Raw genomic sequence first — 18,481 nt, 5'->3', positions numbered from 1 at the left:
GCAGTTGTTTTTCTATTTTTTTCACTTATGTTGCAGATGGATTGGCAGTATGCCACATTTGTAAGCATGTTAGGCTCTCTTAGATCAGAGCTAATCTCAGTTATAAAAACATTTTATTACAGCTGTAGTCCTATAGGGGCTGTATTAGGATTCTTAACGAGTCTTTTTAGGTCAAGACTTTTCCTTCGGGACGCCTTAGAACTGCGGCAAGCAGACCTATAAGATCCAGTTTGCAGTATGCACAAATACAGGCCCACTGGCTGCAGGCGGGTTGAAACAATTCGCTGCCTCATGCAGCTGTAGCGGGGGCTCGGAGCATGTAGAGCCGGAAGGTGCTACTCTGTCCTACTGTTGAATGCGTGCTGTCGGCTGAACGAAGAGCTGGGAACTAGAGACAGGAGAGCGGAGAAATCTGACCACCGGGACGAGACCAGAAAGAAAAAAGGTGGAGGATGGACACACGCCGGACCGCGGTCACTTCAGTCCCCGAGGTCAGCAGCGCTGCCTCCGCCGGGTTGTGACTCTCCGGGCTCCGCGGAGGTGTTCGGTGGACGTCGCTGGCCAAACGGCACAGGACGGTACGGACACTTAGCGGGCTGCAGCAAACTGTGTGCACCACCTTGCAGTGAAACATCCCCCCCCTGGAGAATAAAGCATCTGGTAGCTCAGACTGGAAGAAAGAGCACACTGGGACGTACAGCATCGCGGAATTATTGATAGATAGGCTACAACACAAGCTCCCGCCAAGGGTTTAACTGGACACCAACATGGGGTAAGTGTGGCTGGGTTGCCGAGCTTTAATTAGGCTCCAAATGAAAATTGAGAGTAAAGAGTTTGTTATTGAATCTGCGGAACAATCTCCTGTTTAATTTTTTTTTCCTGTTCAAATTTGGACCGTGAACAAGTTGTTGGTTTAATGGATGCACTGCTTCAACTCTCTTGTTTTTATAGAAAAGAAGTCTCAGTCACCTTTTAAGATGTTTCCTCACCACAGAGAAAGGTAAGGACATTTCTGAGCCTGAATGTGGGAACATTTACCAACAAGTTATATGACATTTACCAAAATGACATTTGATTTATTGTACATGCCAACTACTCCACATAACCCTTAAATAAGAAAGTGTTACTGATGTAACAACTAGGGGGAAATTGCCTTTACTTGAAGACACATAAATAGTAACAATTTCAAATGATTGTCCTACTGTAACACTGTTCTAGGAAAATTGCATGAAAGGATTTTTCTGTGCAGTGCATGTGGAGCAATGTTGTGGTTTCTTTTCAACCCTTGCACTAACACAGATTTAGCAGGGACATTTCAGACTTGATGAATCTGTTAAATTAAGGCGATCTTCTGTAATGTTCCTCCTCCATGTGCTCCCCCAAGTCTTCATATTATTTGATCTATTATTCAGACATAGTGGGCATTCGTGTATGAAACTGGGTATTTCTTTACAATTAATTTAAAAACATCTGTCTGATGTGAGTAATCTGCTCTAGGACAGCTGTGGACTGCCACAGACGGTTGTGTTGTCAGATGTTTTTGCCCTGCTGTCTTTTTAGAATGGATTATTCAAAAAACATATAGGTTCCCTTCCTTCATTCCCGGAGGATTGGTGCCAAAGTAAAGTAGCAGCCTTGCATTCATTTAGAAATCTGTCTTCCTAATGTTTAACATCTGTGTATAAAAGATTTAGATCAGATAAGTGGGTGACAAAAGAAACCCAAAGCAGATTGTGGAGACTGTGGATTGTGGCAGGAATTAGTGGGGTTATTTATCATGAGGTGCAGGCCCGACCCCCATCCAATCACTATCAGGCTTTGCTGTGCTTAGAGACCCCCATTAAGCCCTGTAGGCCACATCCATCTGCCCAGGATGAAGGTCGAGTGACTGAACATCCTTGAGAAGTGCGAGGGCTGAACAGTCAACAGAATACACTCACACAGTTTTTTTCTTCTTCGTTTTTAACACAACCAGAGAGTTGCAACAACGATTTTCACACACAGGAAGGAGCAAGTCTTGACAGACACATACACACACTTGCAGCTAAATGTTCTAAAATGATTAACTCCACCATAGGAGGTTGCAGGTTTTATATCTGGTCGGTTAGGATTAGCAGTGAAGCTCAAATTGTAGCTCTGGTGCATCCCATTAGATGCCAGCGGAGAAGAAGAAGAGGAAGAAGGCATTCTTTATTAATCCCCCTCAGCGAAAATTACATTTTACACTTTGTTGTTACACACAGGCCTGAAATACACACACATGCCCAAGTCATATACACATGCACTAATGGAGAGATGTCAGAGTGGGGGGGGGGGGGGGGCTGTCCATGGACAGACTCCCCAATCAGTTGGGGGTTCATTGCCTTGCACAAAGGCGCTGTCAGGAGGTGAACTGGCACCTATCCAGTAGTCAGTCCAAACTCCCTACTTGGACCCTCTTGTTTTCAAAGTCCCTACGGACTTTGCTGTGGAGTGTGGAGCCTCTTCCCACTGCTCTTACGGACCACTGGAGGCAGTGGATGACGTCTTATTGTGCGTATTGTTTGTTGTTCCAAGTGTCATTGGAGGAAATATGGGCTTCCATAAACATGTGAGGGATGGTTAAGCAACGTGGTGATAAATATAGCTATGGATGCTGTATATAGCTACGACTTGACTGTGAGGATTTACTGTTTTTTTTTTTAAAGATTATTTTTTGGGCATTTTTTAGGCCTTTAATGACAGGACAGCTGAAGATATGAAAGGGGAGAGAGGGGTAGTGACATGCAGCAAAGGGCCGCTGGCTGGATTCGAACCTGGGCCGGCTGCGTCGAGGAGTAAACCTCTATACATGGGCACCCGCTCTAACCACTGAGCTATCTGGGTGCCCAGGATTTATTGTTTTTCTTGGTCTTGGTATGATTATAAACTATCTTTAGGGTTTGGATGGTTGCTCGGACAAGAAGCAGTTTGCAGACGTCACCTTTCCTGTTTTAGGAAACATTTGATCAGCATTGACTCACTATCTTCTGACATTTTATGGACCAAACATTAAATGGAGGAAACAGTCAGCAGAATAATTGATTATGAAACTAAGTGTTAGGTCTAGCCCTAAATATATCATATTAATTATAAAATGAACACTAAATGAACAGCTTACATATAATGTCCCTGATGACTTCATCGGGTTATTAGGTGTCAGGCTTCAAATATTTGACAGTTACCCTACTTTATAAACTAGGGTCATGATTTTAAAGATGAGGGCATTACACAAGAAGCCTTAGTCAAATAAATGATGATGTTGAATTGAATTATGGGAAATGTAGGTTCATGTACAGAGATTCAATGTCAACCTATGTTGCTTCAGATCTGATCTTTCTTGTTTTAAACCAAACCTCAACTTTTATATGTCTGCAAACGAGCATTGCTTTAAAATAGTTTAGGTGGCTGGATTGCTTTCTTTCTTTTTCTTTTAAATTTGACAACTTAATTTAGTATATCAGTAGAAAGCTAGAGCACAAATAATCTCAATCCCAGATTTCAAATGGTACTTAGCCCAGAGCCCTGCCCCAGTCAGACCTCGGATCAGAGTATCGGTGGTTGCAGCAGGACATCCTCCCACAACATGGAGGATTACTGTGAGATGAGAAGGAGAGTAATAGAGCAGGTTAATATCAGTCCGACGGAGGTCAGCTGTTGAAATGCCCTTGTTCATAGCAACACCTTTTCAGTGTGTGTATGTACAATTCTATCCCATGTTTCTTTTTATCATGGTCTGCTACTTCGCTGAGAAATGCACACAGACCATTATTGGATTTGTGTGTCACTAATGGGGTCAGATAAAAATGTACAATGACTGGCCGAAATAATACAGTTCTATTGGGAACAGCCGCTGCATCGAAGAAAAGGTGTCCTGATTTTAAAAAATTTCATATTTTAACCTGGCACCTCTTTTAGGGAACCGTTGAGATGCAAAAATGAATGCGTGATGAATGGCAGCGTCTTGATAACTTGTTACCTCTATTCAGTATTGTCTGTAGCAAAAGCACATCAGTAATGGGTTAGGGCCAATGTTTAAATACATTTCAGAGAAAAGACAGTACCTGAACACCTCAGTACTGAAATATCTCAACAACTATTAGATGTGTAGTGGCATGATGTTTAGCATGGGCGTTCATGGTCCTCATAGGATTCAACCTACTGGCTTTGGCTCTAGTGCCAATCAGCAGGCCAAAATGTGTTGAATACTTTGTCTTATAATAAATAATAATAATCCTTATTTATAGTGGACCTTTTAAGTGCTAACAATAAAACAGACTAGCCATTAAAACATCAGGTTCTTTAAAGGTCCCATGCCTTGAAAATCTCACTTTTTGAGGTTTTTAAACATTATTATGAGTTCCCCAGCCTGCCTATGGTCACCCTGTGGCTAGAAATGGTGATAGGTGTAAACCAAACCCTGGTTATCCTGCTCTGTCTTTGAGAAAAGCTCAGATGGGCTGAATCTAGAATCACCATTCTAGGTGGTCTAGAATCTTGGTCCTTATGAGGTCATAAGTGGCAAGGTTACCTCCCCTTTCTCTGCTTTGCCCTCCTAGAGAATTTTGGCCCACCCATGGTCACATCATGGCTTTCAAACGAGCAAAGTGGCAGTTGGTCAAGGCCACACCCCCAACCTCCACCTTGCCTAGACTCAGAAATGGCGCGTCCTAGATGACTAGTCTAGTGGCTGTGATTCTGCAAAAGGCTGAATTTTGGGAAAGAGACTTCAGATATGGTATTAGGGGACCACTAATGTCTAGATGAAAGCATCCAAAAAGCACCATGTCATGGGACTTTTAAACAAAAAAGATAAAAACAAAACAAAAAAAACGGGACAATATAGAGTAGGTACAAATAGGAAAAACATTTTGTTTAAAGAAATAAGACAAACTAAGGTTTAAGCAAAAAAAAAAACAGGAAAGGCTCTCCGATAAAAGTATGTTTTAAGAAGAGGCGTTAAGGAGACACTTGACTCAGCTGAGCTGATCTCCTCGGGCAGATCGTTCCAGAGCCTTGGGGCCCTGACTGAAAACGCTCGGTCCTTCCAGTTTTCCGCTGGCCTTTACAAAAGACCTCTGCCCGAGGATCTCAAAGTACGTACCGGCATGTACGGTACCAGGTCAGAGGCCAGAGTTATGACCTTATACCTTCAAAACTAATTCTATCAACCTCAGCTATAACGTGTTCTAAGTTCTAATGAGCAAATGTTTAATGTATGCGGCTTTAATTTATATCAAAGTGTGGTTAAACACAGTGCTGTATATGTCCTGTCTGGACACCAGCTGAATAGGAGCAAGGGAGTTAAAAAGAGAGAAAGACCTTTTAGCAGTCTTGCCATTACATACCACATGATTGTGGCTAGACTTCCTCCCAACACTAGGGACTTTGTTGCTTTGATATATTTACCTTGTATTCAGGATACATCTTTGCAAATACTGGCAGGAGCAGAGCAGAGGGTGGAGGGTGACTGACTCGGGAGAGGGTTCAGAGCGTTTTAGTCAACATCATTTGCCAGCTAAGTGTCAACCCTGTATGGCGAATGACGCAGGGAAAAGTGTTGGAGAAAGCCAAAGGATGGTTTCTAGCTTTTGCCCCTGCATGGCAGAGAAATAGATGGAAATCCACCATTTTTAAAACTATGAAGCTTCTCTTTCTAAAAAAAAAAAAAAAAAGTAAGAAAAAGAGACACAATTTGAACACAATTGCACGACAATGGGTTTTCCTTCAGGGAGCAGCCGATCTTCTGCGCCCGGGCCCATGTTTTCCAGATCGACCCCACCACCAAGAGGAACTGGATCCCCGCCAGCAAACATGCCGTCACCGTGTCTTTCTTCTACGATGCCAACCGTAACGTCTACCGCATCATCAGCGTGGGTGGGACCAAGGTAAGGGGGAGAAAAATGGTGATAAATGGGATGGTAGAGAGCCTTGTAAATGCAACATAGAAACCTGGAAACATAGGAAAAAGATAGAATGTATATAAAACATATAGTTGCAGCAGATTTGATATCTAGAGCTCTAAAATGTGAACCGTGTATCATTTATGATTCAAACACACAATTTCTGAGGGATTTTCTCAAAGTTATGTTATTCTGTTTGATTGCAGTGAAGACGGTGGCCTTGGCAACAAAAGAGGCAATTCAGTATTGGTAACAAAGACCAAATAAACACCGTCACAATAATTTTTCTTTTCACCCGCCATCATCCTACCAGAAGATCAGTGAGGTTAAAAAAAAAATAAGGAGTATTTGAACACCCTGCTATTTTGCAAGTTCTCCCACTTAGAAATCATGGAGGGGTCTGAAATTGTCATCGTAGGTGCATGTCTGTGAGAGGGGCGGCTGTGGTTCAGTGGTAGAGCGGTTGCCTGCCAATCGTAAGGTTGGTGGTTCGATCCCCACCCCTGCAGTCATTGCCGAAGTGTCCTTGGGCAAGACACTGATCCCCGAGTTGCCCCCGGTGCTGCGCATCGGAGTGTGAATGTGTGTGAATGTTTATCTGATGAGCAGGTGGCACCTTGTATGGCAGCCCCGGCCACAGTGTATGAATGTGTGTGAATGGTGAATGTTTCCTGTAGATGTAAAAGCGCTTTGAGCAGTTGTTAAGACTGGAAAAGCGCTATATAAATACAGCACATTTACATTTACATTTACATGTCCACTGTGAAAGAAATAATCTAAAAAAAAAAAGATCCAAATCCACTATTTATTTGTATGCTACAGCTAAGATTGATGATGATTTCTAAGTGGGAGAACTTGCAAAATAGCAGGGTGTTCAAATACTTATTTTCCTCACTTGGATAAAAAAACATAGTGACTGTCAACATATCAGCAACCAGAGTGTCTTAGTGTCTTTCTCGCATCCTGTGGATTTAGATCATGAGGAAGAGTCCACAGTCCACATTGGTCGCCGGGGGTGGGGGTGGGGGGGTCTGTCTGATCTCTTCTTAGCACCTCTGGTCTGACCCACATTTCTGCCTCCCAGAAGGCTGTGCGGGGTGGCAGTTGGTTGGTCAGCAGCCCAATCGTGCCAGGACTGGTGTCTGGCTCTACAGTAATCTTCACTGCTGTTGCCACCTTCCAACATGTTGTGTCAAACATGTCAGCGCAAAAATGGAGACTGAAGAGTTCATGTAATCATTTGTTGGAGAGAGAGAAAGACAGAAAAGTGTCATCCTAAGCTGCCACTGCCCTGCAATTCTGGGATTTGAAATCAGGTCCTGTATTATAAGGCTGGAGATGACGCAAAAGGGTTTATAAATAGGTCGGCTCTAATCATTTTTCTCATGTGCTCAGGGGAAGAGAGGTGGCTTCGAGACTGAGGTGATGAACCTGGTGGATGTGCTACGTTTGTCTGTATTTGCTGTCGTTCTTCTCTTTGTCAGGAATGGGATTGTTTTAAATTGGCCTCTGCTCAGAATTTACTTAACAGATGAACTGAACAATAAGAGCTTGTGAGGGGGCAGAGTGACATGGCATCAGTCTTTGATCATGTTCAGAAGAACAAACATGTCTGGAGGGAGGAAGCACTTGAAAATGGCTAATTGACAGGAATCCCAGAGGAAAGTAAATGCTTCAAAAATGTTTATTCCCTTTTCCAGCAAAGATGTCAAACATGAAGTGTTGGCAAGGTTTAAGTGGCAAGGTTTGCTTTATTTACAATAAAGCAACATTATTAACTACAATCAAAACACACTGGGACGGAGCACGCGTCACAGGGCGGAAAAAAAAAACCAGAGAAGAAAGACAAAGGGGAGGGAGACAAAACAACACACACAGAACCAGACACACAGGCAGACACACAGGCAGACACACAGGCAGACACACAGGGAGACACAAGGCAAGTATGAACAAAAAATAAAACCTTTTATTGCTTCCCACATTATCCTGGGGTCTTCTTCATTAATGTCTGCAAATATCTGGAATTCTGCAATAAACTGAATGATATAGGATTCAATTTTCAGTAAAGCAGTATTGAAGCGCCATCTAACGCCATCCACGTTGATATAACTGGCCAAGGGTGGTCCTTTTATGATCAGATAATGCCACTGAAAGTAACATCGCATTATCAATTGAATGAAATAATTGCTTTTTTACCTTTTATTTGTTTTTCAGCACAAGGATAGGTGTCATTAGGTGTCAGAAATATCAATCAACAGTTTGTATGGAAGTGCTATACAGTGCTTTAGGGTCTGGAATGACAAAAGGGAAAGTATACTCAAGGCCTAGAGTTCTGAAACGTTATTTAAACGCCATTTCAAGTGCTGTGTGTTTGTCTGGATTCTCAGATCTGCTGCTGGACTACAGGCATCGGAACTGTCTGTGTTGTCCACTGCTGTAGACGCACCTCAATGGACGATTGTCTTTGTTGTCTCTGCATTTGCAGGCAATCATCAACTGCACCGTAACACCCAGCATGACGTTTACCAAGACGTCCCAGAAGTTCGGTCAGTGGGCGGACAGCAGGGCCAACACTGTGTACGGGCTTGGTTTTGCTACCGAGCAACAGCTGCACCAGGTAGACTAACCCAAAGTCACTGATAAAGACTTGAGGAAATCTTCTTTATTTATCTAAACTTCTCAATCATTGCACATTTGCAGAGGCTAATGAGTGCTGCATTATTAATGTCTCATTACCTGAACCCATTTATCACATGTCCCCCTTTTGAAAAGTTCTCCGAGAAGTTTAAGGAGGTGAAAGATGCAGCTCGTCTGGCACGAGAAAAGTCACAGGATAAAGAACTGGCCAACACGGCGCTAAGCATCGCTGCTCCTCAGGTGAGGAAAAACAACGTGAACATGACAGTAGAGCAAATCTCTGCAGGTGGATCAGGCAGAAAGTGTAGACGTGAGAACGTTGTCATGATCCTACCTCGGTGAAGCATTTTTGAATGGCACTTTTAAGATTGAGGCGAGACACTGAGCACTGGTCAGAGTTACATGGATGCACCTCTGGTACTTTGCAGCAGGTCAGCTATTAGACAGACAGGGCCAATCAGACTGTTTCTAATTCAAAGGCGGGATGGAGAGAGTGAGAAAGGAAAGGTAGAAGAAAGATGAGCTGGGTCACTTGTCTCGGAGGGAGGAGAAAAGGAGGAAAACTAGGACAACGGTAAAGTGATCCCGTGGCGCTCAGCGGTGCAACACATCCACTGCTACTGAGAAGCCTCAAACACTGTAATGATGGAAATGTAGTTGGCTCAGGGCTTTTTTGATCAATAGAGAATAATTACCCATCAGTAACATCTGCTCGGTCATGAGGCACATGCCCATTTCCTTTGTAATTTACAGTTGAACAGATTCCAAGTGATGTCTCTCGCTCCACGTCTTTATCGATTGAATGAACACAGTGGAGAAGCTCCAGACAAATGCCAGCTGCGTCAGTTAATGGTGCTTGATTCTTGCTAAATAGCAATGAGCATCATTACTGCTTGTGGTTGTAATATTTTTGTGGAAAGGACATTATGTAGGCCTGTGGTGAGTTTTGTGATGACATCTTTCTTTGTCTGTTTTTTTGTCCTCCACCTGATGGATTCCATCTGTAGTTCTCACAGGTGAGTCTGTCGTTGTTTGATCATTCCTACTCTGACAAAAAAAAATATTTGTTGACACCACACAAAGCAGAAACTGACAAAAAACAACAACATTTTTTTTTTGTATCTGTCTGTCCCTGAGTTTTGAATTGAATTCATACCTACTGTGATGGGCTGACAGCTCTTATTTATCAAACTGAAGCAGACACCCTAACTATCTCAATAATACATTTCACATTAGCATAGGTCTATCAAGAGACAAATAAGTAGTTCTGCTGGATAGCTTTACTTTAAGTATGTGTGTTTTTAATTTAAACATTGAGCAATCTTTATTGGACTTTGATGTAATGAGATTTTTAAGACATGAACGAAGTATTGGTGAAAGAAGCCACCCCCCTCCTCTCTGTATAATCTGTTGGGGGTTGTAATGCTGTGTGTGTTCTATCAGTAGAGTCCATTTACTGATGTGTTTCTCAGGACCTCTCGGATGAACTCCAGTCTCCACCGGTGATGTGTGTGAATGGACCCGAGGACAAGCTGTTTCGCAGCCAGAGTGCGGACATCACGTTGTCTTCTGAAAAGGAGCGCATTAAAAAGATGCTCTCTGAAGGGTAATTGAGTTATGTGCACGCACAACACATCAGAGAACAAAAACACCCTTCTCCTTTCCCTGAGTCTGATCTGTTCAAACAACTTAGAAGAGAAACCCTTTGTGTAATGCTGATGTTTTGTGTAGGTGTTAAAAATCCTGTTTCAATTTGGTGATTATGACTTCTTTCAAAATCTTGCTTTGTGATTTGAAAGAAAATGAAAAGAGAACTCCAAGGTTATCTCTCACTTTATCCAGTGCTCACAAACGTGTATGAAACTAAGGTTTTGTTTTGATTCTTGTGGCCGTGGAAATATATTTTGGCAAACAAAAAGAAAAAAATGTTAGCATAAGGCTCATGAAAATGTTAACGGAGCCTTCCGCCACATGTTATGACCTTCAGTTGATGGAGTTGTCATGGGGATGGTTTAGTTCCAACGTGGCCTAGACCTAGGGTACAAAACTCTTGCGTCGCGAATGATCTAACGTCACAGAGCAAACGGGGACAAGGAACAACGTGACATACTCTCATCTCATTAATCTATGAATTACAGGAACGTCTGTCTGTCTGTCTGTCTGTGTGTCTGTGTGTGTCTGTGTGTCTGTCTGTCTGTCTGTCTGTCTGTCTGCGTGTCGTTCCCATATCTGTCCAACCGTTACTCAAATGGATTTCAAACATGACAGGTGTCTTGCTACGGGCATGAGTAAGTGCAGTGCAGTTTGACGATGTTTGGATTAGAAATGTAAAAGATATCGTTAAATATATATTGGTGAAAGAAGCACACATTGGCTTTTGCCACTCTAGCCGCTGGCCAATCCCATGGCACACTGACTGAGCACAACATAGGACCAGAGACAGAGAGGGTCAAAGAAAGCAGCGCAGCTTAGACAGCTTAAACGTGAAATACACCTCAGATGCACAAAAATGTGCTAAGTAGCACTATTTTGGACTGTCTTTGACTGTCTTCACTAAACAAATGGCAATTTCAGAATGTATGTATATGTCTGTGTTTGTGGGGGGGAGGTCACCTGCACGTCACACGCAGATGCTACACGCAGAACGCTTTACAACAGAGGGGGGGGGGGGGGGGTTTACAGACTCTTTACCTGTATTGCTGTGAGGTGGCAGATCATAACGTAATCTTTGAGATTATTCCTTCACAGCGTTGTGCCATGCGAGAAAATCTCAGAGCTGAACTGGGCAGACACATCAGTTTTAAGTCTACTGCTAACTTACAACACAAACATTATCGTTGCCAAAATACCCTCGGCGAATCAAATCCATACTTCACCGTTAGGCTACTAAACCTGTATGGAAATGAAAACCTCTGCTGAAGTGTTAAATTTGTTAAATTTGTTAACGATCATGCAACACAAGACAATCTCTCTCTCTCTCTCTCTCTCTCTCTCTCTCTCTCTCTCTCTCTCTCTCTCTCTCTCTCTCTGTCTCTGGTAGTTTGGTGTCCATTTGTAAGTAATTTTGGGGTAGCTACAATTTGGTTTTGAAGATTTTTACAAGCAGCAATACCACAGGCCAAGCAATTGCCCGTTCCAAACAGGCACATTTTCAATGGTCACTTTAATCTAAAATGCATGTTTGATGCTTTCACATGTCAACACTTCACTAACATTAGGTTGGAGACCTAATTTATCTGTTGGGCCACAGACTAAAAATAATGCCCAAACTTCAGTCATACCGGCAGTGACGTTGTTCTTCCTAACATTAGATTTAGTTTATCAAAGACGCTAGCAAAGGAACACAGGACAGAAAATAAGCACAGCGGAAAACGCCAGATAGGTCAGACCAGAGTGTGTCTAACTATATAACTTTAAGTGTCACAGTTACGGCAAAAAAAAAAAAAAAGACAACAGAAATAAACAATCGTGCAGCTTTCACGTATCTACGCAATTTAAATCATTAAAAGAATAGTTAGACATTTTGGGGAAATGCGAATGTTCCCTTACTTGCTGAGACTACGATGAGAGGAACAATATCACTCTCATGCCTTTTAAGGTAAATAGGAATCTACAGTCAAATAAATGTTAGCAGCTAACTGTTAGCAGCTAACTGTTAAGCTAACAGCTAGCTTTGTTCAAAGGTAACAAAAAAGACCTGCCAGCACTAGAGCTCACTTATTAACATGAAAAACTTGTTTGTTTAATCATACAAAAAACAATATATAAAAAAGACAATTTGTAGTTTAACAGAGCTGCTGATTTTGTTAACTTTTGTGTGTTTATGCTAATGTTTATGTTCGACTAAGCTAAATGTCTCATGGCTTCAGCTTTATATTAAAGGCAGGGTTGGTAACTATTTCCAATATACACTTATATACAAATACAAATATACAAATATAGTGTGCAATGGACAGCATTAACCCCTCTCGTGTATGAGCCAGATTAGTAGAACAGTATTCTGTGTGATATTAGCTGTTTACTTGCCGGTGAGTGAGACATGAAGCCCTGAGCAGATGCTACTTTCCAATCCTGGTAGCTTTTTAACAATACCAGCCCTGCCTTTAAAAGGAAGGAGAGTGGTATTGATCTTCTCATCTAGTTCTTGGCATGAAAGAAAATACGTCTATTTCCCAATTCACCAACCAATGCCTTTAAAGACAGGCAATACATTCACATTAGAGGTCACACTGCCACGTCTCCACTGTAATGGGAATAAAGTATTTTATTCCATGTTCAGATAGAATGTGATTTCTTATCAAGTTAGTCAGAATAATTAGGACTTCTCCAGACATTTAGAGCATTTATTATACCAGTAGTCATCTCAACAGATTAATCCTCATTGTGATGGTGCTGGCATTTAGTTTTTGTATTTCTAACTTCAGCTAAATGTCATGAGGTTGTTACAGATTTTACTTGATCGATACTATTGATCACGCTTGAGCAGGGAATCGATTACATTTTACATCCACTTCCCCATCAGAGTTCACAGAGTGTTTAACGTGGTTTTCAGTTTCGAGGCTTAATTACAGAGGGACGTCATTCACTTTATTAGCCTTTCATGGAAGTGAAGAGGCCATTCTTTAGGTATTGACTCATACATGCATACATCAAAACAAGCTTGTAAACATCTCTTCATTTAGTCGGTTTGAGGCACCCACAATGCTTTTATGTCCTACAGTTCAATTATTAGGACAGAAAGCTGCTACTTAATGGTTACCATGGGAAACTGTTGCCATGGGGCAGCCTCAAGCTTTCTGGATGTAGAGGGACAGAACAAAGGCGAAGGATCAAGGATGAAGAGAGAATCTGACTGATATCAACAACAATAACATTTAATGTCAAATGTCTCTTATGGAAACTAAACAATCATATAGCTAATTTGTGGAGTGTTTGCAATAAACATTGGGACTAAATACATTTTAAATGCAGTCCCAAAAATGATTCAGCTTTAAGCTACATGAGATGATGACGCTTTGTGCTCACAATATTTTAATCAGGTCAAGGTCAGTACAATCATTGTAATGGAAATAAATGTCAAAAACTACACAAAAGAAGACTCCATGATGCCAAATATACTCGGCATCCATCTTGGTAAATTACTTTTTGAAGACATTTGATGATCCAACTTATTAGGGACATGTCAGCACTCTAATTTCCTTAAAGTTTTTTCCAGTGTCTCATTCAGCCTTTTGATGAAGAGAACTTTTAGATAGTCATCGCTGCAGGGTGAGGGGATCACTGTGGGAACACTCGTCTCGTTGTGTGTACTCTGGACATTTTAATGAGTTTATCTTTGCTTTGTTAGAAGACCTATGAAATGACCTTCAGTCTGGCCAGTAGGTGTGCTGCTGCAGGCTGCAGTCCTTGGTATAGCCTCATGCTGTTATAGTGGCTTGCTGCGTGTGTTAACCAGTCCAACAGTTTTTCATCATATTCCAAACTTCTGGCAGCAGTAAAAAATGTTGTGAGTACACAGCCAGCTGTAGTAGTCGGGAAACATTCATCTCAGTATTGCAGTGTTTAACTCAGGACTCAGTTTTCAGGGTGCCCAGATGGCAAAGTTGGCAGAGCGAGCGCCCATATATAGACGTTTACTCCTCAATGCAGCAAGTTCGGGTTTGACTCTGACCTGCGACCTTTTACTGCATGTCATCCCCCCCCCCCCCTCCTCTTTTATGTCTTCAGCTGTCCTCTCAAATGTCCAAAAAATAATCTTAAAAAAAAGAAAGGAGTCTGTTTTCAGCGGTTTGCTTATAATAACGATGTGCCATATAATCCAAATGTTCACAAGGTTACATGTACATGTTGACAGTATTACATATACTGCGTAATATGTTTTTACAGTTTTTGGTTTGTGTTTTTTAGGTCTATCTGTGAGATGAACCTGGAAGCTGAGTTCTTCTCTCTGCAGGACAGCAACACCAAACTGGTGGCAGCTCTGCATGAGGCTAATGCTAATGTGGAGCAGTGGAAGAAACAGCTGACTGCATATCAGGAGGAGACGGACAGACTCAGAGAGCAGGTGAGCCTCTCCTGCATTCAGTATGACACTGCCTTCACATCATCCTCATGCATCCCTTAATACAGGGGTGTGAGAATCACCACCCGGGGCCAGACATGAATGGTTCATTGAAATGCTTTTATTTAACTGAAACATATTGTATAGAGATATCTACATATCTTTGACTGTATTATTGCCTGTCTATATGTATAGCTTTCTCACTTACAGTTTGGTTGACTTAAATCACTAAAAAGGTCAGCAACACCGTTCCTAAGCCATCATAGAGCTTAGCAAATCAAGTAAAACAATGATTACATTTTTAAAGTATGCAACCATACAGCCCTCTGACAACCTGTATTACAGCCAGATGAGCAAAGTTTCAAAGTTGGCAAATCTGCCAAATTCTGCTTTGAGTAACTACAGTTTGTAAAACAGTTTCTGGCCTGGCCCACAACTTAGCAGGCCAAAATTGATTGTGAATTATAATTGGTAATGGGTGGACCCTTTCCTTTTTGGATATATGGATATATATATATATATATATGGAGCTCTCTACAGTTCGCATTAATGGAACACCACATAAGACTTTGGACTCTTGACTCAGCAATGCTGAGTCCTTGGAATCCATGTTGTAGACTAACAGCATCCTCACTTCTATCTGTGCATGAGTTTAGTCCCGTATGTCTTATGTCCGTCTCTCTGTCAATGTATTTTGTTTGTTTGTTTGTATGTGTTTGTGTATCTCTGTTTTTGTATGTCTTATTCGTAAGCCTTCCAGTCTTTCTTCTCTGTGTTTTTTGGTCCTGGGATGCGTACTTATGTTTCAGTTTATCGTTTAATTGAATAAAAATATTTGATCACAAAAAAAAAAAAATTGGGAGGGGCTTTAGCCCATGGGCCATGAGTTTGACCTGTGTGCCTTATTACGTAACAATGTTATTTTTGGAGACAACTATAGTGCTGTGAAAATCTGCAACCCTAAACAAATAGTAGACCGGGTCCTCCAAGTACTAGATACCAAAGACATACAATAAATAATAAACCCTGCCTCCTAGCCACTGCATTCTGGCCAGGATAAGCGGTTTATATGAATGAATGGATGAATTAACTCTACAGCTCCATATTAATGTATTGGGAGTTATCATGAGACCTCTTTATAGTGTTCCTGGTGCTCGAGGTGAGTGTGGAAACAAATCTTTTTAAAGATAAATTAAATTAGGCCAACAACAAACCAAAAAACCCTTCATGCATTATTGAGTCATACACTGAAAAGTAGTAGTTCTCTCTTGTGGCAGCCAAGTCGTTCTGTAGTAACCTGCGGGCCAGAGGCTGATGGTCATGTCACACCTAAATATCAATGCTGGAGCTGTGAAGCTCGGCCCCAGCAGCAGACACTCTGGTTATTGCTGAAGTAAAAAACCTTGCTCGAACAAGAGCAAGGTGAGGCGGCCGGGTGTCTGTTGTACTCAGTAACAGCTGAGTCGCACGTCTTTCTCTGCAGAGAGAGCTCACTCTGGTTTTGATTGGCTTGTCACTTCATTCCCCAGGTTTGAAAGCACTTGTTCAGAGAAAAAAATAATTTAAAAAAGGACAAGTTAGTCAGTAACACACTTTGTGATCTTTGACGTGACCTGTGCTGCAGCTGTTTTTCCCCCAAAAGCTTTAATAAACTTTTTCCCTGCCAATTGAACCGGTTCACCACCAACACAGCCATTGTCACATTTTCACCACTTGGGAGTTTGGTCTAAATACCCCGAGCCTCAGGAGGGCTTTAGCCTTAAAAAGTGGTGGAAGAAGTATTATACTATACTGTACTAATGTACTGTTACAAGTAAAGATCCTGCATTGGATTGTTTAAGTAAAGTATGTACGTATCATCAGGTAAATGTACTTAAAGTATTACAACTAAAAGTACTCAATGCAGAAACATCACATTTTAGAATCTGGAAACGATCAAAACCGTTCTGTCGATCAACTAACTGTTTAATCTGCTCTACTCGTAGGCCTGTCAGATTCATGTAGTGCAGGAAAAAGTAACAATATTTCTCGGAGGAGAATTAAAAAGTAGCATGAAAAGAAAAGACTCATGTAAACGGTACAAGTACTTCATATTTGTACTTAAGTACAGTACTTGAGTAAATGTACTTAGCTACATTCCACCACTGCACTTGAATTACCTCTCAGGGTCCAGTGGTTGCAGATGCCTCGGCCCTCTCTTTCTCACTCATCAATCAAAGGGCATTCCACATTTGCTGGTGGCTGACTCCTCTGGGAGCGACTTCGCCTCGGGCCGACAATTACAAACCTTTCTGATTCAATGCGTTAATACCTTGATCCCTTTCCATTACAGCTCGCCTGTACAGTATCGATCACTGCTCTTTAAATTCTCCACCACTCGTCTGGTATTTCAACAAGAAACCGTTTACGGCGTTTTGGTCCACGTCATCAAATGAATTCAGAGAAGTGAGAACCCTGTCTGTGTCGGTCTCCTTTTGGACCGAGCCCGTCCCCTCTATCTGAGGAAGGAGACCAGGTGGCTGAAAATGGTTCACGTCTCTCGGGTGGTGTGCGAGGGAGAGGGGTTTGTAGGACAGCAATATCCTACTTTCAATGCCCCAGTTAGGAGAAAATGAAAAATCACCAGAGGGAGCTGGCATCTACTCGGTTCTCTTTCTTTTTTTTCTTTCTAACGCTCCTCCTTGTCTCAACCATACATGTTTTTAATAATCCTGTTTGTCTCTGTCACATGCTTTTTAGAGCTTGCCCTTCTGTTTTTGTTTTGTTATCTGATTCACCTGGCCCAGATGACAAAGCAGAGAGGATTTCACCCTGCTCACCTGATAATGGTGATGAGGCTTGCTCATCTGCCGCTTGATGAATCCTAGTTGAAGTTGTAGCATGTCACAAATTGTAGATACAGTTATTAAAAATAACTGAAAGCAGGGGTGACCTCTAGCTTATAGTCTTTGCACCGACCCAGGTTCCAATCTGACCTGCGGCCCTTTGCTGCATGTCATCACGTTTCTCTCCTTTCCTGTCACTCTGAAATAAAGGGATAAAGCCTCCAAAAAAATCTAAATAAATAAATAACTGAAAGCATGTGAGGCTGAGAACTCTCACCAATAACCTGAAGCCTCTAAAGCAGACCTCTTCAACCCTTGGGGGGTCCCCAGAGTTACTGCAGGAGGGGCCCGCGAGTTATTGTTAATTTTTTGAAAGTTTAAAAAAAAAAATTAAAGTCTTAAAATAAATGGCAGGTATTTTTAAGAAATCTAAATGTGGGAAAAAAACCATTAATGATATGCTTACTGGCCTATAGTTAAAGGTGCCCTGCCACACAAAACCGTTTTTACTTGCATTTTTTAACTATGTCAGGTCCACATGTGTTTGTGTTAAGTGGTGAATGTGAAGATGAACGGCTACCTCCTCTGTCACCTCTAGCCACCAAAAAGAAATTAGAGGAGGAATCAGGCCAATTACAACAGCTGGTCAGTCTGATGTCATGTTGCCTGAGCTCATTACTATTCATGAGTTGCCGAGTGGTGCTGGGTAAAGGATGCTGATGGCCAGGCTCTCATTGCCTAGTGTTAGCCAATCAGAGTCAAGCAGCTGAGCTTGTTGAATATTAACAACAACTGGCACAAATGGAGCTGAGTCTTCCTGCAGGCTTTCTATACCACGCTAGAATGGCTTGAAACAAGGTAACCAAGTTACAGAGTCCATGGTAGAACTTCAGACTACAAAGTAATGAAATACATGTGGTAGGGCACCTTTAAGGTAGTCACTTAGGCCATCCACAGATAGTTATGGCGGTTTTCCACTGCGTGGTATCTACTCGACTCGCCTCGGGTCTACTCGCTTTTTTTGGTTTTCCATTACG

General features: G+C 41.9%; 1 protein-coding gene across 3 annotated transcripts in view; it reads left to right on the top strand.

Moving 5' to 3' along the window:
* The first annotated feature begins 116 nt into the window (after positions 1-116).
* Positions 117-18,481, top strand: part of LOC117953653 (homer protein homolog 3-like) — a 20,470-nt gene continuing 2,105 nt past the window's right edge. Inside the window, exons 1-8 of one of the 3 annotated variants that reach the window (XM_034886906.1) lie at positions 117-772; positions 952-1,000; positions 5,750-5,906; positions 8,407-8,538; positions 8,694-8,798; positions 9,566-9,574; positions 10,052-10,164; positions 14,466-14,622. In XM_034886906.1, coding sequence (XP_034742797.1) covers positions 978-1,000; positions 5,750-5,906; positions 8,407-8,538; positions 8,694-8,798; positions 9,566-9,574; positions 10,052-10,164; positions 14,466-14,622 — 696 coding nt within the window. In that variant the 5' untranslated portion in view covers positions 117-772; positions 952-977. Of the gene's footprint in view, positions 773-951; positions 1,001-5,749; positions 5,907-8,406; positions 8,539-8,693; positions 8,799-9,565; positions 9,575-10,030; positions 10,165-14,465; positions 14,623-18,481 lie in introns of all 3 variants that reach the window. The other 2 variants (XM_034886903.1, XM_034886904.1) reach the window with 2 other exon arrangements.

This window comes from Etheostoma cragini, chromosome 12 (assembly GCF_013103735.1).
Source record: "Etheostoma cragini isolate CJK2018 chromosome 12, CSU_Ecrag_1.0, whole genome shotgun sequence".
In the NCBI taxonomy this organism is placed as follows: domain Eukaryota; kingdom Metazoa; phylum Chordata; class Actinopteri; order Perciformes; family Percidae; genus Etheostoma; species Etheostoma cragini.
Note: the sequence above shows the minus strand (reverse complement) of the source record. Positions and strands in the feature narration are given on the sequence as shown.